The sequence below is a fragment of the Bos indicus genome, chromosome 17, assembly GCF_029378745.1.
Source record: "Bos indicus isolate NIAB-ARS_2022 breed Sahiwal x Tharparkar chromosome 17, NIAB-ARS_B.indTharparkar_mat_pri_1.0, whole genome shotgun sequence".
In the NCBI taxonomy this organism is placed as follows: Eukaryota; Metazoa; Chordata; class Mammalia; order Artiodactyla; family Bovidae; genus Bos; species Bos indicus.
In genome coordinates this window covers 50976683-51000705 of record NC_091776.1, presented here as the reverse complement: position 1 = coordinate 51000705, position 24023 = coordinate 50976683, and the positions used below count along the sequence as shown (strand labels likewise).

Sequence of the window (24023 nt, the reverse complement as noted above, 5' to 3'; positions counted from 1 at the left end):
ATGAATTTTGAGAGAATACAGGAAGTCAGATCATAGCAGTAAGATTCCACTCATTTAAAGTTCACAATCAGATAAAGCTAATCCCAGTGTTTAGGGATGTAGACATCATAACATGATAAGAAGCCAAGCAAGCTTCTGCAGGGGCTTCTGGAGGGCAGATGAGGTTCTGCTTTTTTATCTGGAGATGATCACACTAATGCTTATCTTAGATATTTATTTAACATGTGTGTCTTAGACACTTACTTTCAAGTATGTAATATTTCTTTTTTTTATCAGCCTTATTTTTAATTTTATTTAATTTAACTTTACAATATTGTATTGGTTTTGCCATATATCAAAATGAATCTGCCACAGGTATACATGTATTCCCCATTCTGAACCCTCCTCCCTCCTCCCTCCCCATACCATCCCTTTGGGTCGTCCCAGTGCACCAGCCCCAAGCATCCAGTATCGTGCATCGAACCTGGACTGGCGACTCGTTTCATAAATGATATTATACATATTTCAATGCCATTCTCCCAGTAATATTTCACAATAAAAAGAAAGGGGACTTCCCTGGTGGCCCAGTGGTTAAGAATCCGCCTTCCAATGCAGGGGACTCGGGTTCGATCCCAGGTCGGGGAACTAAGATCCCACACGCTTTCGGGCAACTAAGCCCATGCACTGCAACTACTGAGCCTGTGCTCTAGAGTCTGTGTGCCACAACAAGAGAAACACAGAAAAAACAAAATTCAAAGTTGAAAATCCAAAGCAGGAGACTGCAGCAGATGGAATCCGCGGACCCTGGGAACAGGCAGTCGAAGGAAGTCCCGAGGCCTAGTTGGTCTTTCAAAGCTGCCAAGGGATTCCAGCGGCAGTGGGCTCTCAGCCGAGTAAATCCAGAGTGACCTGCATCTGCCAGCCAAGAGGCCAGATGGGGTCAGGGGGACCTGGCACAAGAACTTCTGTAAGGCTCAGAGGGACAGGCTGGGAAGACAAGAAGGCCCTCACCTGCCATCCCATCTCCACCAGGCAGGCTCTGGCACCCCAGAGTTGCAATGCCTTCCCAGGCCAGAGGATGAGGCGGCAACCCAGCCCACAAGGCATCATGTTTCCATGGTCCTGGGAGACGATGAGGGCTGGAGGGGAGCGGGCAGGCTGGCTGAGGGCGGCTGGAAGGATCCACACACCTGGGCGTGAGGGCAAGGAATCAGAGCTAAGGAAATTAGGAAGCAGATGGAGGAACAGCTGAAAGAGCCAAGGCCAGATGGAATCAGGGGCTTCTTCCAGTCCAACTGCTAAGCCGTTAAGTCGCTTCAGTCGTGTCCGACTCTGTGCGACCCCATAGACAGCAGCCCATGAGGCTCCCCCGTCCCTGGGATTCTCCAGGCAAGAACACTGGATTGGGTTGCCATTTCCTTCTCCAGTGCATGAAAGTGAAAAGTGAAAGTGAAGTCGCTCAGTCGTGTCTGACTCTTCGCGACCCCATGGACTGTGGCCCACCAGGCTCCTCCGTCCATGGGATTTTCCAGGCAAGAGTGCTGGAGAGGGGTGCCATTGCCTTCTCCGCTTCCAGTCCGTGGGGCGATTCAAACTCACCCGGGGGGGCCCAGGCTGGCTGCAGGAGGGGGCTGGCTGCCAAGCTGGGGGTGAGAGAGGAAAGTCCCGATATCCATCCCAACTCAGCCAGGAGGGCTCTACTCCCATCTGACTCAAACAAGGAGACTTTTGTGTAGGAATCTGTCAGAAGAAAACGTGCGTTCATGCAGAAAGAGACAAATCCAAATTGAAGGGCATCCTGCCAAAACACTGGCCTATCCCTTTATAAACACTAGTGTTGTGAAGGGTTCAGTAAAAAGAACAGGGCTGGAGGACTAGTCTGGATTAGAGGAGGAGAAAGAAACAAGGCAACCAGACACAGGACATGATTCAAACAATAAAGACAAAAAATTGTTGTAATAGTGCTCTTGGCACAGTAAGAGACTCTGAATGTCATCTGAGCATGAGATCAAAGAAGCAAACCAACACAAGCTTTCCTGAGTGTGACGGTGACTGGCAGTTACAAAAAAAAATATTTCTGTCCTAAGACACGCACGCTGCAGTGCTCCAGAGTGAGATGTCATCACGTTCACAAGCAACTCCCAGATGGTTTGGCCACGAGAGACAGAGAGTGCAAATGCTACAAATTGTCAGCATCAGTGGAGCTCGAGAGAAGGCTTACAGAAATTCACTGCACTGTGTTCACAACTTTCCCAAAACAAAAGTTTTCAAACTGAAACATCAGGGTGGGAAAAGAACACTACTGCTCATGGGAATGGCTGGTACAACCGTGGGATGTTCAGTCATCTAGATACCCACTGAGAGCTACCCAGGTGCCTGGGGAAAATTCAGAGAAGAGATGGCGTCAGAAAAGCAAGATGCTGGAAAGTGGGCATAGTGCAGTCCCATTTCGGTAAAGTGACCAACTAACTAATCCTACAATGGATGTGTGTATAAGGTTAATATGATGACAAGAGAAAAAACTCAGGTGACACTTGCCAAGCTGTTATTCTAAGTCAGGGGTCCCCAACCTTCAAGATCTAATGCCAGATGATCTGAGGTGGAGCTGATGTAAGAAAAACAGAAATAAAGTGCACAATAAACGTGATGCATTGAATCATCTCAAAACTATCCCCCTTACACCTGGGTCCCTGGAAAAAATGTCTTCCACAAAACCAGTCCCTGGTGCCAAAAAGGCTGGGCCCACGTTCTAAGCACGTCACACGTGCCCACACCCCATCTTCATAAGAGCCCTGTATAGGAGATACTTTCATTAATTCCATTTTACAGAGGAGGAAATAAGGCACAGAGAGGTTAAGTCACTTGTCCAAAGACATACAGCTAAGAAAGGGCAGAACCAGGATTTGAACCCAGGCTGCCTGGCTCCGAAGTCTACGCTCTTGGGTCCACCTAGCTCCTGGATGCCAAAACTCTGGCCAGACCCTAGAGAGAATCCTGGGGGTTTGAGAAGCCATGCCTGACCTTGATGATGACATGTCAACACTGCCTGCCAGCTCCCCCTGTTCCAGTCTGTCCCATGCTTCTCATTCAGGTGGAAGGTTCTCACTCGGGCACACAGGGCACTCTCTGTGTGCAAGGGGATGCTCCCAGAGACCCTGGCTGTCCAGGTGGGTCACTCCCACACCGACCTCCTCACTGTCCTAGGTGAAGAAGGGTATGTCCTAGGGTGTGGGACAAGGATCAACAAGGTTGTCAGGAGTTCATCCGGGGGACTGTTGATGACAGGTGTGCTGGTTCACAGAATATACCTGCTAGCTACAATGATTCCCGGTCAACTCCTCTGCATCTGTACCTGGGCAAGTTCTGATGAAGGTGAGAAACTTCGCTTATCTCTCTTCCACGCCACCCCCTCCAGTGCACACCAAGGTTGGCTCCCACCCGGGAAAGACAAAGCCTGCACTTTGGCACACCCCAGCCCTGACACTTCTCCCAGTTTACAACAAACACCTCCTCCCAATCCTGCTTCCAGGAGGTGGGTGGGCAGGCATACAGACCAGGACCCTGGGAACTTTCTACCTGAAAAACATTAGCTCATGACTTGGTTTCACAACCACTGGGCTTCTCCCAAGCCCTGCTCCCCCAGCCCATCTGATCACCCACTTTCCCTCCCCACTTGACAACAGTCTTCCCTGACAGTGCTCACTCCTAATTTGCTCTCTGGCCTGACTTAAATCCTTGCTCCCTCTGGGTTTTTGTTTCCTCAAAGAATAAAAGATGGAACTGAGTGCCAGATCTAACAATCTGAGTTTATGAAACATTCCCTGACAGAAACAATTAGCTGATCAGTTAGTTACCACCCTCTCAAGCAGTCCAAGGTAGAGACAAAGAAAATAATCTCTAACACTACAATAGGCAGAGGCAGTGGGAGGCAATGAGATGAAGTGAGAAAGCTATTCTGGAGAAAAGCATCCATCAACCATTTCTGCTGCCTGTCACCCTTTCCTCCTTCTCCTAACAGTCCTTCCCACCCTTTTCCTTTAGGGCACCACCCACCCCACCTCAGTCTCCCTGCTTTAGGGGGGAAAAAGGCCTCCTTCTCCAACTCCAAGGACGGGCATCTAATCCAAGGTTGACCAATCAGAGCAGTCCATTTCTCAAGCTACAGTGATTGGCTCAGGGATAAGCATATGAGACAAGCCCTGCCAATCAGAGCCCATGAGCCTTCATACTACAACTTTACCCGGCCACTGGGAAAATTCTCTAATTACCTCTGAAGGTCCCTCCATAAAGTTCCCTTTGGAGACTCATGGGGAAATTAAAAGCAACCAGTTTCTCCCCCATGTGGCGCAGGTGGCCATCTGAGCCCTAGGTTTAAAAATGAATGTTTAACTCTTGGATTGCATTCAGGCTGGATCCCTTACAGGACCCACAGGAGAAACAACAGGGCCACAGGAAGCTCCCTCCCCACCGCCTCTCTGCACCCTCCAGGCCAATACTGACCCAGTTGACTTGTGGTTTATTGAGTGCAGGTAAATGATTTTGCATGGTTGAGACGACATGAGATCCTATACGTACAGAGGAAGTACATATCACCAGCAAACTGGACCTGGGTCTCCCAACTCCAGCCTCACGTGGGCCATTTCTGCCCACGAGGACAAGAAACATAAACAATTCCACTTTAATGATGACCCAGGGCCTCAATGCAGTGGGAGGGAAATACCACCCCTCCCCCAATCCAAGCCACCCAGCTGAAGCCAAGATGCCAGCAGGAGGATCCCTTCTCCCTCTGGGAGGCAGAGTGAGGTGGCTCCAGGCCAGCCTCCACACCTCCCTGGGCCCCTGGGCCAAGACAGGTGCTGTTTTTTAACCTACCACCCCCAGATGGCCCCAGTGACAACTTTCATAAACCGATGTCCCTTCGAATTGGGGCAGAGGAGGGATCAATCAGAAGACACCAATGCTCAGCCAGGAAAAACACCCAGTCACTGGAGTCAGAGAGATATCTCTGGAATACAAGCAGGACTTGTTGAGATTCAGGTCCTGAATCCATGAACACACCACAAAGACCAGGCTCCCAGGTCCTCTCTGGTGCGGGAGATAGGACGGGAAGGAGGGGAAGAGCCAGCATTGAAGCCAAGGAGTCTGCCTTCCAAATCCATGAATTTGAAGATCCCGATTGGACTCCTCTCACTGGCTCGGCCTAAGGTCCCTTCCCAGCCAGGTCTCTGCCCTAGACCAGGGTTCCCAACCATGGGATACAGTCATGAACAAGACAGACGAGGCCCCTGTCCCGGGGAACCTCAACCAAGTGAACAGTATCATTCCAGAATGGTGACAGGTTAGAAGATAATAACATGGAATGCTTATAACACAGATAGGGTAGGTTCATAGGGTGGGGAGTGGGGGAGGAGAGGGGTAATCATCAAGAGTACCATTTGAGCTTAAAAATGAAAAGAATCCAGCATAAAAGTCAGGAGGAAAAAGGCTTCTGGGGAGAAGGAACAGTCTGTGCAAAGGCTCTGAGGCAGGAAAGAACATCTGTGCATGGGAGGAAAAGAAAAGCTCATGAGGCGAATTCTTTGGTTGTCCAGTGGTTAGGACTCCATGCTTTCACTGCCTAGGACCCAGGTTCGATCCCTGGTCGGGGAACTAAGATCCTGCAAGCTGCGTGGCGTAACCAAAAACAAAAAACAACAAGAAGAAAAGTCTGTGAGGCTACAACAGACAGAAGTGCAGGGAGTGGATGCAGGAAAGGGGCTCACAGGCCATGAGGAGCAAATGGGTTTCATACCACACCCAAGAAGGTTTTAATCAGTATTGTGAAATGATGCAATTTACATTATTTTTAAGAGCATAGGGGGACTTCCCTGGTGGTCCAATGAATAAGAATCCACCTGCCAATGCAGGGATCGTGGGTTCGATCCCTGGTCTGGGAAGATTCCACATGCCACATGGCAACTAAGCCTGTGGGCCACAACTACTGAAGCCCATGAGCCCTAGAGCCCAAGCCCCACAACAAGAGAAGCCACCTCAATGAGAAGCCGGTACGCTGCAACACCGCAGCTAGAGAGCAGCCCCCGCTCCCTGCAACTAGAGACAACCCTCGCAATGAGGACCCAGTACAGCCAGAAACAGATAAAGTACGTACATACATAAGTGCAGCTGGGCTTCCCTGGTGGTCTAGTGGTTAAGACAACATGCTTCCACTTCCAGGAGTGTAGGTTCAATCCCTAGTCAAGGAAGTTCCGCAGGCTGTGAGGTACAGCCAAAGAAAGAAAGAAATATCAAAAATAATCCCAAAGAAGAAGACAAACAATAAAGAACATTCTACTGTGGCAGGGAAAATGGACAAGAGTGGCGTGAGTAGGAGCAGACGGCCCGGAGAGGGAGCTCCTGTAGTAGGTGAGAGATAGGACAGCTTCATGTGGAGTGGAGCCACACAGGGGGAGGGGAGCCCCCCACGTCACCATAGAGGGTGACAACTTGCCACTGGTCACGTACCTCCCTGTGAAACCACTCTCGTTTTCTAAACATCCATTCAGTAACTATTCGAGAACCTACCACTATGTGCTAGGCATCGTTCCAAGTGCTTGGGACACAGCAATGAACAAAACCCAAGGTCCCTGCCCTCATGGGCCTGACACTCTCATGGAGAGAAACAGACAATAAGCAATAAACAGGATACAAAGGTGAATTCTGCAGTATCTCAGCGGATGATGGGGCAACAGAAGAAAAACAGCAGGGTAAGGAAAGTTCGTAGCACCGGGGAAAGGGAAGAAAACTTGCAATATTCAAAAAGAGAAGGACTTCCCTGGTGGCCCCATGGTTAAGAATCCACACTTGCACTACAAGGGGCACAGGTTCGATCCCTGGTAGGGGAAGTAAGGTCCCGCATGCTGCACAGTGAGACCAAAAAAAAAAAAAAAGAAAGACATTCATGAGAAAGTGAGATCCGAACAAAGGCCTAAAGGAGGCAGGAGAGAGAATCACGCACACGTCACATCAGGGAAAGAGCTGTGGGCAAAGGGAAGAACTCAATAAGGCTGATGTGCCAGTTAGTCTGAGGAACAGCCAGCAGGGCCGGGTGCAAGGTCAAGCTGAAGGGGAGGACAGAAAGGGGTGAGGTTCGGATGGTAAGGGCCTCAAGGGCCAACATAAGGCCTCACCTTGACTCGGAGGGGATGGTGTGGGCCCACTGCCGGGCTTTATTTAAGCAGAAGAGGCTGATGCTCTGATTGCAGATTTCATGGGATCCCTTTGGCTGCTGTGCTGAAAAACCTAGCCAGGGAGCAAAGGTGGACACGGAGATGTGCAGGAATCCAGGTGAAACTTGATGGTGCCTTGGACCAGGGTGGTGGCCCTGGGTGTGGAGAGAAGCTGGATTCTGGGTACATTTTTACTTTTGTGTTTTTCGGGTTATTTAGTATCTTACGTTTATCTGTTTATTTATTTAGCTGTTCCACATCTTAACTAGGGCACAGGGGATCTTTGATCTTCATTGCGGCATGAGGGACCTTTTTTTTTTCTAAGTTGTAGCATGCGAAATCTCTTAATTGCAGCATGAGGGATCTTTTGTCCTGGAATGTGAACTTTAAAAGTTGCGCCCTGTGGGATCTAGCTCTCTGACCAGGGATCAAACCCGGGCCCCCTGCAGTGACAGCGTGGAGTCTTAGCCACTAGACCACCAGGGAGGTCTCTCTGCATATATTTTGAAGATGAGGCCAAAAACAAAAGGTCCCACGTGGGAAGTGAGAGAATCAAGGCTGACTCCAAGGCTTTCGGCCGGGGGAGCTGGCAGATGGAGAAGCGATGGCCTGAGATGGGAACGTGGTGGGAGGAATGAAGTTCTGGGGCAGGGGCAGTGATGCGAAGTCAAGCACTGGCTAGAGTAAGCATGACTTGCCTTTGAACACCCGGGCTGAGATACAGAGCTGGCCACTGGATGCTCAAGGCTGGAGTTCAAGGGGAAAGGCCTGGGCCTAGGATATAAATTTGGGAGGGGCCCAGACAAAGATGGCATTAGACGTGTGAGATCGTGTGACCTCAGCCAGGAAAGGCTTTAGTGCAGGGACGTGCCAATGGCCAGCGGTCAGGGAGATAAGGAGACACCATCATCTGAGTTCAAGAGCAGCCCAAGAGACCACACATCAAAGCGTCTGGAGAGTCCTTCTAGCAGCTTCCAGAAAAGGTGGAAGGAACTTCACCCCAAATGCCAGGAAGCAAGCACAGGTTGGGCCACTCCTATTCCTTCCTCCTACCCAGCACGAAGCAATAAATCGGGGCACAGGAGGAAACGATGGGGTGGAGGTGGGGGAAGGAAGCCAGACAATGAAGCCAGCTGTGCCCAGGGTCACCAGGGGCCCGGACCTCTGGATTCAGGGAGGTTCTGAGCAGAATGACTCTGAGCTTCAAATGTGGGTCCCAGGCACCCCTGGACAGGCTGTAATTCGCCAGCTCCAGGGCCCCAGAGAGCCCCAAAGCCAAGAATGAGCTTTTTGGTGTTGGTTTTTGTTTCTCTTTGCATTTCAGCTCCCATGGCCCCTCCAAGGGCCAGTGGAGGCCAAGGTCACATCTGAACCAGCGGGTAGGAGATGAGGTACATAAAAGAACTTCTCCTTTTTTTTTTTTTTGGCTGAGTCCTACCTAGAGTTGAATTCTTTGCACTTTAAATGTGTTTATGGGGACAAAGCTGCTGGATCTCTATGGCACAGAAGAGGGGTGGGGGGAAGGGGAGTAGATGCTCTCGTAACCAAATTCTCTAATTCTAAGATGATGAGCCAGAGAAGTCAGCCTTGTGGCTGAAACCTGCCTTGGGGGGGCCTCTCTGCCCAGGGGCCTCTCTGCTGCTGACCAAGCACATAGGATCATGCTTCCAGGCACCAAGATCCACAGTCACTGATGAAGCAGACGTGCCTGGGCCCAGGTTCCAGCAGAATAAAACTGCCCAAGGGAAAATGAAAATCTTCAACAAGGAAGTCCTTGACATCCACGCACTTCCATCCCGTTTGCTACATGTTGAAGTCATAACAGGATGATTCCAGATAGCCAAGCTTCTCTAAATTCTAGCTAACCACATGGGTCACAGAGAGAAGGCCTGGCAAGTATGAGTCATCCTAGGAAGGCTTGGGGAACATGTCATGAAATGGGAAAAGCCAGGCACACTGAACCCAGGTCTCCCACACTGCAGGCAGACTCTTTACCATCTGAGCCTCCAGGGAAGCCCTCCTGAGATCCCCTGGAGAAGGAAATGGCAATCCACTCCAGTACCCTTCCCTGGAAAATTCCAAAGACGAGGAGCCTGGCAGGCTACAGTCCACGGGGTCACAAGAGTCAGTCACGACTAAGCGACTTCACTTTTTCTTTCTTTATTTCTTTCTTTAGGTGCACTGAACACAGCCCCGGGCCAGGCCTCCAGAAAGCCAGACTGCAATACGACACATGGCCACGTGTGTGTATACACACCCCAACACGCTTGGAACACGTGTTACCATAGGTGTCCACATGTGTAACTATACGCCCAGCATGTGCCGACACACATGTGAACCCACGCATATACACATGGATAACAATAATACGTGTGAACCCACGTGTGCCAAGAACCAAGTGTGGGCACATGTCAATGTGTGTGTACACATGTGTTCATGAGCATACATACATATGCTATCACAAAGACACTGTGCCCCCATGCCAACACACAACATGAATGTGTGCATGCTTCAGCATACGGTCACACACAAGTGTGCGTGGGTGCGTGCCAACACATGTTCATGTGTCATACGTGTACTACCAGCACGCGTATACATACATCAACATGTATATGCAGCACACTCTCAAACACACACACTGGTGAAGCAAATCCATGAGAAGCAAAGAGGGAAACAAAAATAACTGACACTCAGGGAAACTAAAAATAGCCCATGTTTTTCAGCCCTGGCTCTGGAGTAGTGGAAGCCGCCCTCTCACACACCAGAGGGGTAGGAAGCCCCAGGCAGGAAAGAGGAAGAAAAACACAACAAAATTGGAACACACCTGCGACCCCACTGCCCCCTGAGAAGGGAGTGCATCCCCTGCGATCTGCGGCCACAGGTCAAGTCTACAGCCTTATCCTCCATGGCCAGAGGCAGCCAGATGCAGTCAGCCCTCAACACTTTGACACCCTCTGAGACACGACCCCTGGGGCTTTCTGGAGCCCCAGACAGGGGACAGGGAACAGAGCTGGCCAAGCAGACCCTGCAGGACAGCAGGGCCACCCTGAGAATCGCTGGGACCACAGGCAGCTTCCCTTGGCATTGGTGATTCTAGAGCCCACCCAGGCCTATCGGACAGCCATGGAGGGAAGGCGTCGGGAGGCACCCTGCACTCACAGTTTGAGGGAGGTGATGATCAGGAAAAAAGCCTGGGAAGGACCCCACCGCCCCACTGTGCAGGAAAAGGACAAGGGACGGTGGACCCAAGCAGAGACCCAAGCAGAGCAGGGGAAGGGTTTGCCCTGCCTCCAAACACCAAGTTGAGCTCTGAGGGATACGGAGAGTGGGGAAGAGGGGCCACAGGCAGCAGCCCACCCAGCTAGAATCTGGGGCTGCCGCTGCTGCGGTGCGGCCTGCGGCAAGTGTCTTTTCGGCTCTGTGCTTCCATTGCCCTCAATAAAAAATGAGGAAGCTATTTAGATACTAAATGAAGCGAATGACTGCAAGTTAAACACCTAGAAGGGTATCTGGTGCTTAATCAGTGTCTACGATCGTTATCTCTCCCCAACCCCCACCTCTGAACTGACACAAGAAAGAAATCTGCCAGAGGGCGAAAAGCAACTGATGGCTTCCAGGTGGTTCCGTGGTAAAGAAATCACCTGTCAGTGCAGGTGACACAGGAGATGTGGGTTTAATCCCTGGGTCAAGAAGATCCCCTGAAGGACGAAACAGCAACTGGCTCCAGCATTCTTGCTGGAAAATTCCTATGGACAGAGGAGCCTGGTGGGCTACAGTCCATGGGGCCACCAAGAGTCACACACGACTGAGCACTTACGCCTTGGTGAGAAGCAACTGGGACACAGCATGGTGTCCTAAAGGTTCCTTGGGTGGCCCTTGCAGAGGGAGAGGGGGTAAAAATAGGGAGGCTGAGAGTGGGGGTGGGAAAAGGCCAAGGAAGAGCCCAACCTCAAAGCGCTCAGGGTCTGTTCATCCCACCATCCCATTGTGAACCCAAGCGCTGATCTGGTCCTGGGGTCACTACAGAGAGAGTGACAGGAGAGCCCCCACTCCTGCCCACGAGGGAGAAAGAAAATGCACAAATCAACATGTAACATAAGTGGGGGGTGGCTTTTAGGGATGTGAGAGGTGAGCTATGCAGATATCTGGGGGGCGAGCCTTCAGAGCGGTGGGGAAAGGAAGCCAGAGAGTTTGGTGGAACCAGGCTCAGTGGGCTCAAGGACACTGAAGACTGGACACTGTGGCAGGTGAGCAGAGGGGCCAAGGCAGGGGGTGCAGTGAAAGAGGCAACAGGAGCTGGATCATGGCAGGGAGGTCACCACACTGACCTTGGTATTCACTCAGAGTGAAATGGGGATACCTTAAAGGGCTGTGAGCAGAGAGGACACGTGATCAGGTTGTCTATGGAGACCAGAGATGAGACTACAGCATCAGTCCAAGTGGTGAATGGAGAAGGCCAGAGTGGCAAAGATATTGACAAGGTGTCAGAATGCAAATATGTTTTGAAGGTAATCCTAATAGATTTTGCTGATGGAGCAGATACAAGGATACCACAAAAGGCATCCAGGATAACCCAAGGTTTGTGCTTGAGGGAACAAATGGAGGTGTCATTTATTGAGCTGGGGACACAGGTGAGGGAAGAATTTGGCAGCTGGACAAATGAGTGGATAAAGCACCCAAGGCTGATTCCAACTATAAAACTTTAAAGATGGCAGAGAAGGAGCTTCCCTGGTAGTCCAGTGGCTTACAGTCTGAGTTCCCAATGCAGGGGGCCCAGGTTCGATCCCTGGTCAGAGAACTAGATCCCACATGCCACAACTAAAGATTTCACATGCTTCAACTAAGACCCGGCACAGCCAAAACAAATAAAATCTTTTTTTACAAAAGAGAGATTCGGTTTCCCACTTCCCCCACCCCCGGCCGTGGAGAAGGCTACCAGGTCCATCACTACACGCAGTGGCCCAGCAGATAAGCCCCTTCCCCTTGGCCCAGCAGGACCTCCCCTGGTGGACCAGAGACAGCCAGTAATTTGGGAATACATGCCCAGAGACCTAGCCCAGGGTTCCTGGTCCATACAGAGAGGGCCACGCATGCCAGGCTCCATTCGAGGCTATGGATACAAGCATGCCCGTCCTCCTGGGATTTGCCTCAGACTATTTACACACACACACACACACACACACCAGCAAATTACTCTCTTAAGCTTTTGTTTCCCTAACTGTAGACGATGACAATGAGAGGTGTGTCCCAGAATTCTCCCAGGACTAATTGAGATGATTGACATTTACCAAGATGCCTGGCACGTAGTCATCCTTGATTACACTCCTAAATGTGTTCAGTCTGAATACCTCTCATCCAACCCTCCCCACTGGCGGGGAGAAAGGAGAAGAAATGAGTCTTCTTCTCCCTCAAGGCCTCTCCCAGGGAGCTCCATCCACAGGTCCCCTCAGCTGTGAGCCTCCCACACTCTGTATTGAACTCATCTGGCCATTCTTTGGGGGAAAGCTATGGATTCATAACTAACCTTTAACTAAACACATAATACATGAATATATTCTCCTTGTTTAAAAAGAAAAAGTCTGGGGGTTTGTGGCTAAGACTCCACACTCCCAGTGCAGAAAACCCAGATTCAATCCCTGGTCAGAGAACTAGATCCCACAAGCCACAACTAAGAGTTTGCATGCCGAAACTAAAAAAGCTCTGCACGCTGCAACTGAAAAAAAAAAAGATCCCATGGGCCAAAATTAAGACCTGGAGCAGACAAATTAATAATTAATTAATTATTAAAAAAAAAAAGTATGAACTTCACAGATAAAGCATGTTTCCCCCCACCACACCCCCAGTTCCCTGAGTAACCACTTTTCTCAGTCTGGTGCACCCTTCCACACCTTTTTCGGTGCTTTTACAAGCACTGATAGAAATCTAGTAAAAATACAGAATTTCATGGAGTGTTTTTTTTTTTAACACAAAGAACCTTATGGCTTTTTTCAATTAGTCACATGTTCGTCCGCTTTGCTTTTCTGTGCCCAAATATATAAAGATCTTTCTCTATAATCTCTGCCCAGAAATCCACTGGATAAAAGACTTCTGCATTCCTTCCTATTCCCCTATTGAAGTGTAGACCCAGATTTGTGGTCAGGATTCCTGACCATAACTGCCATGAGCTGTGTGAACCCTGACATGTCTCTGGGCTTTGTATGCCTCAGTTTCCTTATCTGTAGGAAGGAAAAACACCACAACAGCTTACATGAGTGTGATAACCTTCAAATGGGAAAACGGGTACATCCAGGGTTACATACATGTCATCGCCTTTGCACTTCATCATCTTGACAGGAGGCAAACTAGATCTGATTCCTGCCTCAGAGCTGAAGACACAACCCCTGGCTCAGAGGTGAAGTACCTGGCCTGAGGTCCCCAGCAAGCAAAGGGCACGCCCAGGTCTGCAAACCCTGAGCTCTGGAAACTGACACCAGTTTCAAAACGGGTGCAACCCCATCAGCAACCTGAGAAATGTAAATTACACGCATCAGATTAACCCGCCAAAATTATTCAAGATGCTAATACACTGGTCATCACCAATAATGGCAGAGATGTGGGGGAGTGAGTAGTTTCATACTCTGGATGGAATTATAAATGCTCTTGATCTTCAGAAAGGTCATTAGGCTGTGACCAAATTCAAAACGGACAGACCTTCTGGTCTAGAGGTTTCTCTTCTAGAAATGCACCCAGTGGAAGTGGTGATCCACATACACAGAAATGTATGTATGAGAAAATTATCAGTCAGTGGAGAAACAGGTAAGTGTACAGTATTCAAAGAAATACTATGCAGCAGTGAAAATGTGACAGATATGGAAACATTTTCAAATGGTATCTGTGAATTGAAAAGCAAACTGCAGGCTGTTTAGACATAGTATAGTTCAATACGTGTAAGTATATATTACTATGTCTAAATACACATCCATGATGTGTATCTCTATAAAAGTCTTCTTACGAAGATAATCTGATGATAGTGGTACTATCGAGAAGGGGAATAAAATGAGCGAGGGGAGAGACCCTGTTTTCCCTCAACTTGAATTTTTTTTTACAAACAAGAATGCATGTTCTGGGGCTTCCCTGGTGGCTCAGTGATGAAGAATCCACCTGCCAATGGCAGAGACACACAGTTTCGACCCCTGTTCCAGGAAGATCCCACATGCTGCAGAGCCACTAAGCCCGTGCACCACAACTACTGAGCCTGTGCTCTAGGGTCCAGGAATCGCAACTAGTGAGCCCACATGCCACAACTACTGAAGCCCGAGTGCCCTGGAGCCCCTGCTCCACAACAAGAGAAGTCACCACAATGAGAAGCCCGTGCACCGAAAAGAGGGGCCCCTGCTCGCCGCAACTAGAAAGAAGCCCTCACAGCAGTGAAGAGCCAGCACAGCCACAAAACAAATAAATAAAATTATATTTTAAAAAAGAAGAGAAATAGTTTCTCGGTTAAAAAAGAATGCATGTCTTTTATATACATGGACTTCTTTCATTAACCCCAAAGCATAAAACAGTAGAAATCAAAGCACAAGTCCTCCCATTCAAGTTGTACATGGACACGTGCAGCCAAAGCAAACACCAACAGGCCATCCCTTCCTCTCCTAATGTACTATTCACTCAGTCTCCTGAACACACACTCTTCTTCTGACGGAAGGCTCTTGGCCGGAGCTTCGCCTGAGCTGTCCAAGAAGCTGGCACGGGCTGGGCTCGCCTCCATGTCTTCACACCACTCAGCCACAGACCAATCACCTTTGGGATATTTATGGTAGATGCTGGGTGACTCTCCCTCAAGTTTAAGCCTGGAAATCTTAGCTCCGGGACAACTGAGGACAGTGGTGCTTTCTTCTCTGGAAGCCCAGAGGAGGAATGAGAAATTAGGTAGGGCATGCATGTGCGCATGTACATTCACACAAACACATACACATCCTTCTGACTGCCATAAAAAGAAAACACCTGCATTAAGTCCAAGAAGGGCTGGGTTGACAAGATTCTTCATCAACTATAAATTCCACTCATTCCCCATCCCCCCACCCCCAAAGTAAGAGGCTCTTGCACAGGATCACGACAGGGTTCACCATGCATACAGACACGAGTGACCATCCCTCCAGGGTACACACAGCACAGAAACTACAAAATTGGCAGGCGTTTACAGCCGGCTTTCACTGAGATAAAGCTCTCACAGCTACCTTTTTTTTTTTTTTTCCTTACAGCTACTTTGAAAAGCAAAGCAAAAACACCCATTGGCCGCCATGGGATAAAAAGAAGCAGTTCTGTTGCTCTGAGGTCTCCCCACAAAACTTTTTCCCGCCACTTCACAGGCAAAATTAAAAAACCACTAAGAGGAACTCAGAACTCAATGTCACCATTGGCCAGGACCTCCCTGCAATCAGATTACAGGACTTAATGGGACAAGATTTGAGAACAAAACAAAGGACATGCTGTGGCCAATATGACCCAGACAACCACTGGCCCAGAGACCTCGAGAAAAACCAGAAGGGTGTTGCTCCATCTTTAAAGCCAAAAAAATGGCAGCCGGGTCTAAGCAGATACAGCCTTCATTCATTCATTCATTCATTCGTCTCTCAAGCATCTTGCATTGGGCATGGGGCATGGACATGAAATGTGACCCAGTCCTCATTCTCAAGAAACTCGCCTAAAGCAGGGGGAAAGAGCAATCAATTAGCAAGTGACAAGAGCCACATCTTTATCCCAGCTCTGCATCTTGGCTGTATCTGGGAGGCGCCAAGGTGAGCCTCAGTTTCCCCTCTGAGCCCTGCAGGTGCTGTGGCCTTGGCCTCAAAGCCCTGAATGGTTTTAGCTTGAATGTGATACTCTGGAATCTGCCTGTCCTTCAGTAACTCCAGGCTCATTCAAACAGGCTGCCCAGACACCCAGGGCAGAGTCTGCCGGTCTGAAGGCCAGCCGACAGCCTTAATTTGTCTCCCTGGTTGAAAGGGCAGTGGTGTATAAGGTTAGGATCAGAGGAAAACCCTCAGGCTGTGGGCTCCTGAAGGACCCTGTTTATGCAGCCTTGGGCTTATTCCTGCCCGTGCGTGGATCTGGGGAGTAAAGCAGCTTATCACTGCCAATCTGCATCAGGAAGGCAGCAGCAGGGGAGGAGAGGGCAACCCATTCTGCCTTTAAAGAAGAGGTCTGCAAGGGGAGGTTTTGGAAGCAGGGACAAGTGGCAGCCTGGGCACCCATGTGAGCCTCACATGCACATGCTTGGAGGGTTCCTGTCCACCTGCGCTCACAGGAAGCAAGCAAAGTGCAGTGCCAGTTCTACCAGACACCGTCAGAGGCTGCTGTACAGTAGGCAAGAAGCATGGAGTCTGCCCCAGGGCTTCTCCTGGCGGCATCAGAAACACGGCCACACTCCACGCCCGCCTTGGACCCCGAACCCTTCAGGTGAGGTCAGGCTCCCAGGTGGTCTCTCCTTCAGGCTTTCCCAACCCCAGTCAAGTGCCTCCAGCAGAAGGCCCTGGGGGGCCTCCTTGGCCCCCAAACTCAGCCTGCGTCCTGAGTCGGGGAGGTTCCTGGGAAAGATGGCCAACTGGCTTGCCTCATGCCCTCTGGTCTCTCCGGTGCTCAGGGGCCCGGGCCCAGGGCACGCGGATCCCGGCACCGGGTCGCCAGCCCGCCGGCTGCGCGCCTGGCCTTCCCGGGCGCCCAACGCCCTCCAGCCTCGGACGGTATCCCGCGCATGGGTCCCAGGCCAAGCCCCTCACCCACCTTGAGGACCTGCTGCTTGATGATTGAGGGCACCATCACGATCATGATAATGCCCAGCACGGCGAAGAGGAGCCCGATGAAACCCAGCGCCGCGGTCACCCGGCGCGCTCTAGAGAGGTTGCCCATGTCTGCGCGCCCCGGCGCCCGCGCGGTGCTCGCGGGGTTCCGCGCCTGTGGAGGGACCGAGACGGGGACGGAGGTGATAGAGGCAGCGACTCCGAGGACGAGGCCCGCAGAGCACGGAGGAGCGGCCCGGCAGGTGGCCAGCGGTTTTATGCGCCATCACCGGGGCGGACCGCCCCCCGGGACGCCCTGGGCACCGGGATTCGGGCCGGCGCGGGCGAGCATGGGCGAAGGGGCGGGGCCTAAGTTAGCAAGGGGCGTGCCCGAGGCGGGGCGCGGATCAGACGGTCCGACTGGGGCGGGGCCACCGCCGGGAATCCGGCCCCCGAGCTTCCGTTTCTGGCTGAGGGAGCCCTGGGGCCCTCGTGGCCCGCGTGCAAAGTTGGACCTGGCTCCCCTCCACCTCCTAACCCTTCCCCGCTTCCTCACTCCCACCTGCTCCCTGCTTATCCCTTTCCATGAGCACCCCCATCTTCTCCCTCCCCCGCATCTCTCTCCCCCTCCTCCCGCTGTCTCCCTCCTCCTCCTCCTCTCATTTCGCCCCTCCTCCCCTCCCACTTCCTCTGTCCTGACCGTCATCATTTTTGGTATTTAGTAGAAATTTCCCAACTCTTGCAGGAACTCCAGAGCTTCCCCCCCCAACCCCGCACCCACCTCTGCGTCCTCAGCTGGCCCCACCCCATCCCAGCCCCCCCCCCCACACACACACACACGTGCACACACATTCTATTCCAGCCTCTTTCTCCCTGGAACAAGCCTAGCAGACTCCTGCCTCAGGACCTCATACTCCCCACAACTTGGAATTCTGTCCGCCCCCAACCCGCACCCAGATATCTGCCCCGCTTCTTCCTTCACGACTGCTGGGGCCATCTTATCGGAAAGGCCTTCCCAGCCACCCTGTGTGAAATAGAATAGCGTCAGCTCTCCCCTCACCCTTATCAAGGGGCGCCACCAGGCATGTGCCACATTCATTTGTTCTTGCATTGTGACCATCGCCAGGCCCTAAAATGCTACGGGGCAGCTCTCTGCCCCCACCCTCCCCTCTCAGTAGCTTGACGGCTGCCTGGCTAGGAATGTCTGCTCACAAGGAACAGTTTAGAATGAAGCGGTGAGGAGCCTTCTGGGAGCCAGGTTCTGTGCTAAAAGCCTTTCCCACACCGACTCCATTTTGCACATAAGCAAACAGGCACAGCAGGTTAGGTCAACAAATCCAAGTGTCTGCTTTCTAATGAACAGGAAGACAGAGGATGGGCAAGTGAGGAAATGAAGGATAGATTACTGACACCCCCTCCAAAATAGTAAAACATGGGCCTGTGCTCCCCTGCAGTCCTCCATGAGGCCCCCCCACCAACCTGCTCAGAGTGCCCGCAGCACCCCCACCCTGCACTGATCCTGGAACCCTGATGTAGGTCAGTCCCCTCATTGTCTAGTTGAGGGTCACGCGGGGATCCCCAACACCTGGGTAAGGCAGCCCAGTCCCTGAGGGCTCAGAATGAAATTCTTCTTCAACCCTGGCAGGAAGCAGCCTTCTCCCAGGCCCATCCTTAAGCAACAGCCTGGCCTGAGTCAGTATGTATCAAGCAGCTGCTGTGACTGCCTTGCCTAGCACTGTCTTCGCCTCGGGGGACCCAACATTGTCCAGGTTACCAGAAGCAGAGACCCAACCCCCGACCTAGATCAGGGTAGCTGGGGCAGAGGTGGCTGGATCAGGTGGCTGTGGTGTCATATGGAGACAGGCTCCAAGAAGTCCTTACTCTGGGGTTTCCTACCATAGGGTCCTGGGAAAAGTGGCTTGGCCCTTTCTGCACCTCAGTTCCTTCACCTATCAAATGGAGATAAGAAGAGCTTCTCTCCAGGATTTCCTTGGCAGTCCAGTGGTTAAGACTGCACCTTCCAGTGCTGGGGGCTGTGAGTTTGATCCCTGGTGGGGGAACTAAGATCTTATATGCCTCCCAACCAAAACATAAAACAGAAACAATATTGTAACAAATCCAATAAAGACTTTAAAAATGGTCCATATCAAAAGAATACTAAATACATAAATAAAAATAAAAGCCTCTCTTCAGGGGCTGTTGTGAGGATTAAATGAGTGGGAAGATGTAACAGGACATAGAACAGTGCCCCAAGATGAAAGCACCACAAAGCTAACTGTTCTTGTTACTGCTGCCCAGAGGTCCTAACTGTGCTGGCTTCTGCCCACCTTTTTGCCTGCATCTCCCAACCTCACCAGCTTGTTCTCTGTACCTCAGGCTCCTAGCCCTTCTTTCTGTTTCTTAAACAGCTTATTCCAGCCACAGGGCGTTTGCATAAGCTATTCCCTCTGCCTGCCCTTGCCCAGGTGTGACTCTTTCTCCTCCAGGTTTCACTTCAAACCTCACTCCTTAGAAAGACCTTCACTGTTGAATCTGTCCAAAATGAAACTCCCAACCCACCAGTCACTCTTTTTTTTAAATTTTTATTGGAGTATAACTACTTTACAATGTTGTGCTGGTTTCTACTGAACAGCAAAGTCAATCAGCTGTACATATATGTATATCCCCTCTTCTGGATTTCCTTCCCATGTAGGTTTACCATCACTCTATCAACTCACCCCATTTTATCTGAAATTGTCTTCTTCATTTATTTGTTTGCCTCTTTCTCTCTCCAGCTCCCAAGAGAGACAAACTGGTCTGTTTTTGCTCATGGATGTATTCCCGGCACCTGGAACAATGCCTGACATCTCGTACATATTCATTAAAGGCTTGAAATAATTACTTCTTTAATTAATCGACCAATTCATTAATTAGTTAATATACTTGCCTTGAATTCTTTAAGGCCTTCAGCGGCCATCAGCTCTGGGGATTGCCTTATGTTTGCTGATTTTTGGAGTTCTTGGAAATTAATTAACTACAATCTGGGGTCTGTCCTCATCTTGACACCACCCTCTTCTTTGATACCCAGCTTGCCTCAGCAAGGACTGACTCGCCTTGACCATCTCACCCAATCTAACTTTCAAATCTTCAAGGTCCAAATGTACGTGACGCTTACCCAAGAGAGCCCCCAAGGCCGCAGCAAGAGTGTTTTCATGTCACGCCACACTGTCACTTGACAAGAGAAAGACAGAGATGAAAGGATATTTGAGACACGTGACCAGCCATGACCTTGCTAGGGGGTAGTCACATCCGATGGGGGGAGGTGGGCAGTGACCTAAGAAGTTGGAGAAAAGATGTTCCATCATGTTTCAGGGAAAGGCTTTGCCAGGACAAGGCAAGACAAAGATACAGGAGAAAAAGAAAGATAAAAGACAGTACAATATTATCAATCCTGAATATTCACAGGAAGGACTGATGCTGAAGCTGAAGCTCCAATACTTTGGCCACCTGATATGAAGAGCTGAATCATTGGAAAAGACCCTGATTCTGGGAAAGATTGAAGGCAGGAGGAGAAGGGGGTGACAGAGGAGGAGATGGTTGGATGGCAACATCAACTCAATGGACACGAGTTTGAGCGAGTTCTGGGAGATGGTGAAGGACAGGGAAGCCTGGCATGCTGAAGTCCATGGGGTTGCAAAGAGTTGGACATGACAGCAACTGAAAAACAGCAACAAAATATAATCAACATCGATTTCCGAGACATCCTGTAAACACCAAGTCAGACGATGTTCCTCCTTAGCTCAAAATCCTCCCATGAAGAAAAGACAGTTGGTGAGAGTGTCGACAAAGACATGGAGAAATTGAGACTCTCATACACTGCTTGTGGGATTGTGCAATGACCCAGCCACTATGGAAAAGAGTCTGGAAATAGCTCTTCAAAAGACTAAGTAAAGGACTTCCCTAGTGGTTAAGAATCTGCCTGCCAATGCAGGGGACCAGGGTTTAATCCCTGGTCCAGGTGGATTCCACATGCCTCAGGGCAACTAAGCCCCTGGACTACAACTACTGAGCTTATGCCCTAGAGCCCAGGAACTGCAACTACTGAAACCCATGTGCCCTGGAGCCCGTGCTCCGCAACAAGAGAAACCACCAAGTAAGCCTGTGCGCCACAGCTAGAGAGTAGCCCCATTCGCTGCAATTAGAGAAACTTCGAGTGCAGCAGTGAAGACCGAGCACTGCCAAACATAAATTAATTAGTTTTCTAATAAAAGACTAAACACAGAATTACCATAAGTCCCATTGTTCCTCTGCTGGGGATACACAAGAGAAATGAAAACTGTGTCCACACAAAAATTTGCATACGTCAGCACTATTCACAATAGCTAAAAAGTGGAAACAACCCAAATATCCCCCAGCTGATGCACAAATAAATAAAATACGAAATATCCCACAATGGAATACTAGCATTAAATAATGAAGTGCTGACACAGGCTGCAACAAGGAATGAGTTTGGAAACATTACCCCAAGTGAAAGTGGCAGTTACTAAAGACCTGTACTTTGTGATTCCATTTCTGTGAAATGTCCAGGGTAGGCAAATCCATAGAGACAGAAAGCAGATTGGTGTTTGCCTGCGCTTGCAGGGGAGGGGAGGCAGGGCAGAAAAAACCAGGAGTGACTGCTAAGGATTCTTTTTGGGGTACTAGAACATTCTAGAATTGATTGTGGGGCTGGTGTACAGCTGTGTGAATACTAAATTCATTGACGTGTACACTTTCAATGAGTGAGTTGTATGTGATATGAACTATAGCATCATTGAAGTATGTGTCAATAAAGCTGTTACAAAGCAAACAACAACAGAAGTGTCCTATATTTCCCACCTCACTCAGAGTAAAAGTCAAAGTCCTTATCACAGCCCACAAGCTTACCCTCATCTCCCTGACCTCGCTTTCCCCTCTCCCTCAGCACAGACAAATAAATAAATAAATAAACCTACCTCTGCACCTGGGCTTCCCAGGCAGCGCTAAGGGTAAAGAAGCTGCTTCCCAATGCGGGAGACTAAGAGACTCATGTTCGATCCTTGGGTGGGGAAGATCCCCTAGAGAAGGGCATGGCGACCCACTCCAGTATTCTTGCCTGGAGAATCCCATGGACAGAGGAATCTAGCCAGCTACAGTCCATGGCGTCGCAAAGAGTCTGACAGGACTGAAGCAACTTAGCACACACGCACACACCTCTGCAGCCAGGTTGCATAGCTGGCTGGCTTTGGGCAAGTCACTTAATCTCTCTGTGCCCTGGCTTCTTCCTTATTTAGGCAGTACAGATCCTCTCAACAGTGCCCACTGCCTGCTGTGAGTTAATCCTGGTTACATGCTTAACATGGTGCCAGCAATACAGGGGATTAACACTCCGTGCAGGCTGTCACATGTTGTCTGCTCCACCCCAGCCCAGGTAGAATCATTAGTCCCCAGAGCAAAGCATGAGAAGTGTTGCTGGGAAGCTGAATGACTTGATTCAGAGAATCATAGCCAGTGAGTGGCAGAACTGGGATGGAACAAAGTTGCTTGGCTCCAGAGCCCAGATGTGAATTACTACTCTCTTTGCTGAAGAAAGAGTGGAGAGAGGGAAAAGAGGAAGTAGCTGGGTAGATGGTGGGAAGAGTGAGAGAAAGCACAGAGAAGAAAGAAAAAGCCAACCAGGAAACAAAAACTATCACTTTGGGCCACATCCTGAGCCTATGTCACTGCAGCACGTGGGATCTTCTTTGCAGGATGGGAACTCTCAGTGGCGGCACATGGGATCTAGCTCCCTGACCAGAGGTCGAGCCCCCGGGGGCATCCTTCACTGGGAGTGGGGAGTCTTAGCCACTGGACCATCAGGGAAGTCTATCACTCAGTTGATGAACACCTACTGTGAACACCTATTATGTGTCAGTCACTCTGTTAGTGACTAGGGACCCAGCAGTGAACATGACAAAGCTCCCTGGCCTTGTGGATCTTCTGTTCCAGGAGACAAGCAAGATCAGTAAATGGTAAACGTAATCACTGGTCAATTATATAACATGCCAGGGCTGCACTATTCAATATGATAGCCATTGACCATGCATGGTGACAGGGCACTCAAAATCATGTTTGCCCCAAGTGAGAGCTGCTATGTCCTTCATACACGCCAGGTCTCAAAGACTTACTGTGAAAGAAAGATCACAAAATATCTCAATATCTTTATAGTGATTACACAGTGAAATGACAACATTGAGATATGTTGGGCTAGATAAAAATATACTATAAAAATGAATTTTGCCTGTTTCTTTTTCCTTTTTAAAATGCACCTACTGGAATTCCCTAGTAGTCCAGTAGTCAGGACTCTGAGCTCACACTGCTCAGGGTCGGGTTTGATCCTTGGTCAAGGAACTAAGATCCCTCAGGCTACGCAGCATGGACAAAAAAAAAAAAAAAATATATATATATATATATACACACACACACACACACACATATATATGCAGCTACTAAACTTTTCTTAATATCATTTCTGTTGTATTGAACTGTGTTAGAGCATGATACAGGCTTTAGAAGGAAAAATACAAGATAAGTGCTCCCAGTGGGAAGGGTTGCAATTTAAAGGGAAGTGGTTGGGGGAGGACCTCTGTGAGATGACATTTGAGCAAAGACCTAAAGAAGTGCCGAAACGAGCCATGTAGATACCTGGGGAAATGTTTTTTCAGACCCTGGCAACAGTCAGTGCAAAGGTCCTGAGGAAGAAGTGTGTCTGGATAGATTTTCCTTAAGATGCTGATTTCTCATATTGTTGCAAATGACTTCTTAGGAGCTGTTTCTCTTCAGTAGGTGAAAATGACCCCTGCATTTTTTTTTCCACAATCTGAAAACACTTATTTAGAATTTAGGAAAGTAGACTATTATTGTATTTATCAATACAATAGGGCTGCAGGAATAGCAAACTGAAAAAACAAAGGAGGAGAGACACAATTCTATGGAATAATTAAGTAATGGCGGGGGGTGGTATGGGACAAGTCATTAAACGAATAACAAAACAGTTGAACCTCATGGAAGAATTCCCTTTTTCTAGGGCCCACACTCCTGTGAT

General features: G+C 49.7%; 1 protein-coding gene and 1 long non-coding RNA gene across 4 annotated transcripts in view; one reads left to right on the top strand and one right to left on the bottom strand.

The window, feature by feature from the left end:
* SCARB1 (scavenger receptor class B member 1) overlaps positions 1 to 17291 on the bottom strand; it is a 93207-nt gene extending 75916 nt beyond the window's left edge. Inside the window, exon 1 of one of the 3 annotated variants that reach the window (XM_070769370.1) lies at positions 16947 to 17291. In XM_070769370.1, the coding sequence (XP_070625471.1) occupies positions 16947 to 17072 (126 nt within the window). In that variant the 5' untranslated portion in view covers positions 17073 to 17291. The remainder of the gene's footprint in view (positions 1 to 16946) is intronic. The other 2 variants (XM_019977766.2, XM_019977767.2) reach the window with 2 other exon arrangements.
* Positions 16330 to 19835, top strand: LOC139176723 (uncharacterized). Its single transcript, XR_011561142.1, has 2 exons — positions 16330 to 16622; positions 19717 to 19835. It is a non-coding gene; the product is annotated as an uncharacterized lncRNA (long non-coding RNA).
* Positions 19836 to 24023: the final 4188 nt, after the last annotated feature.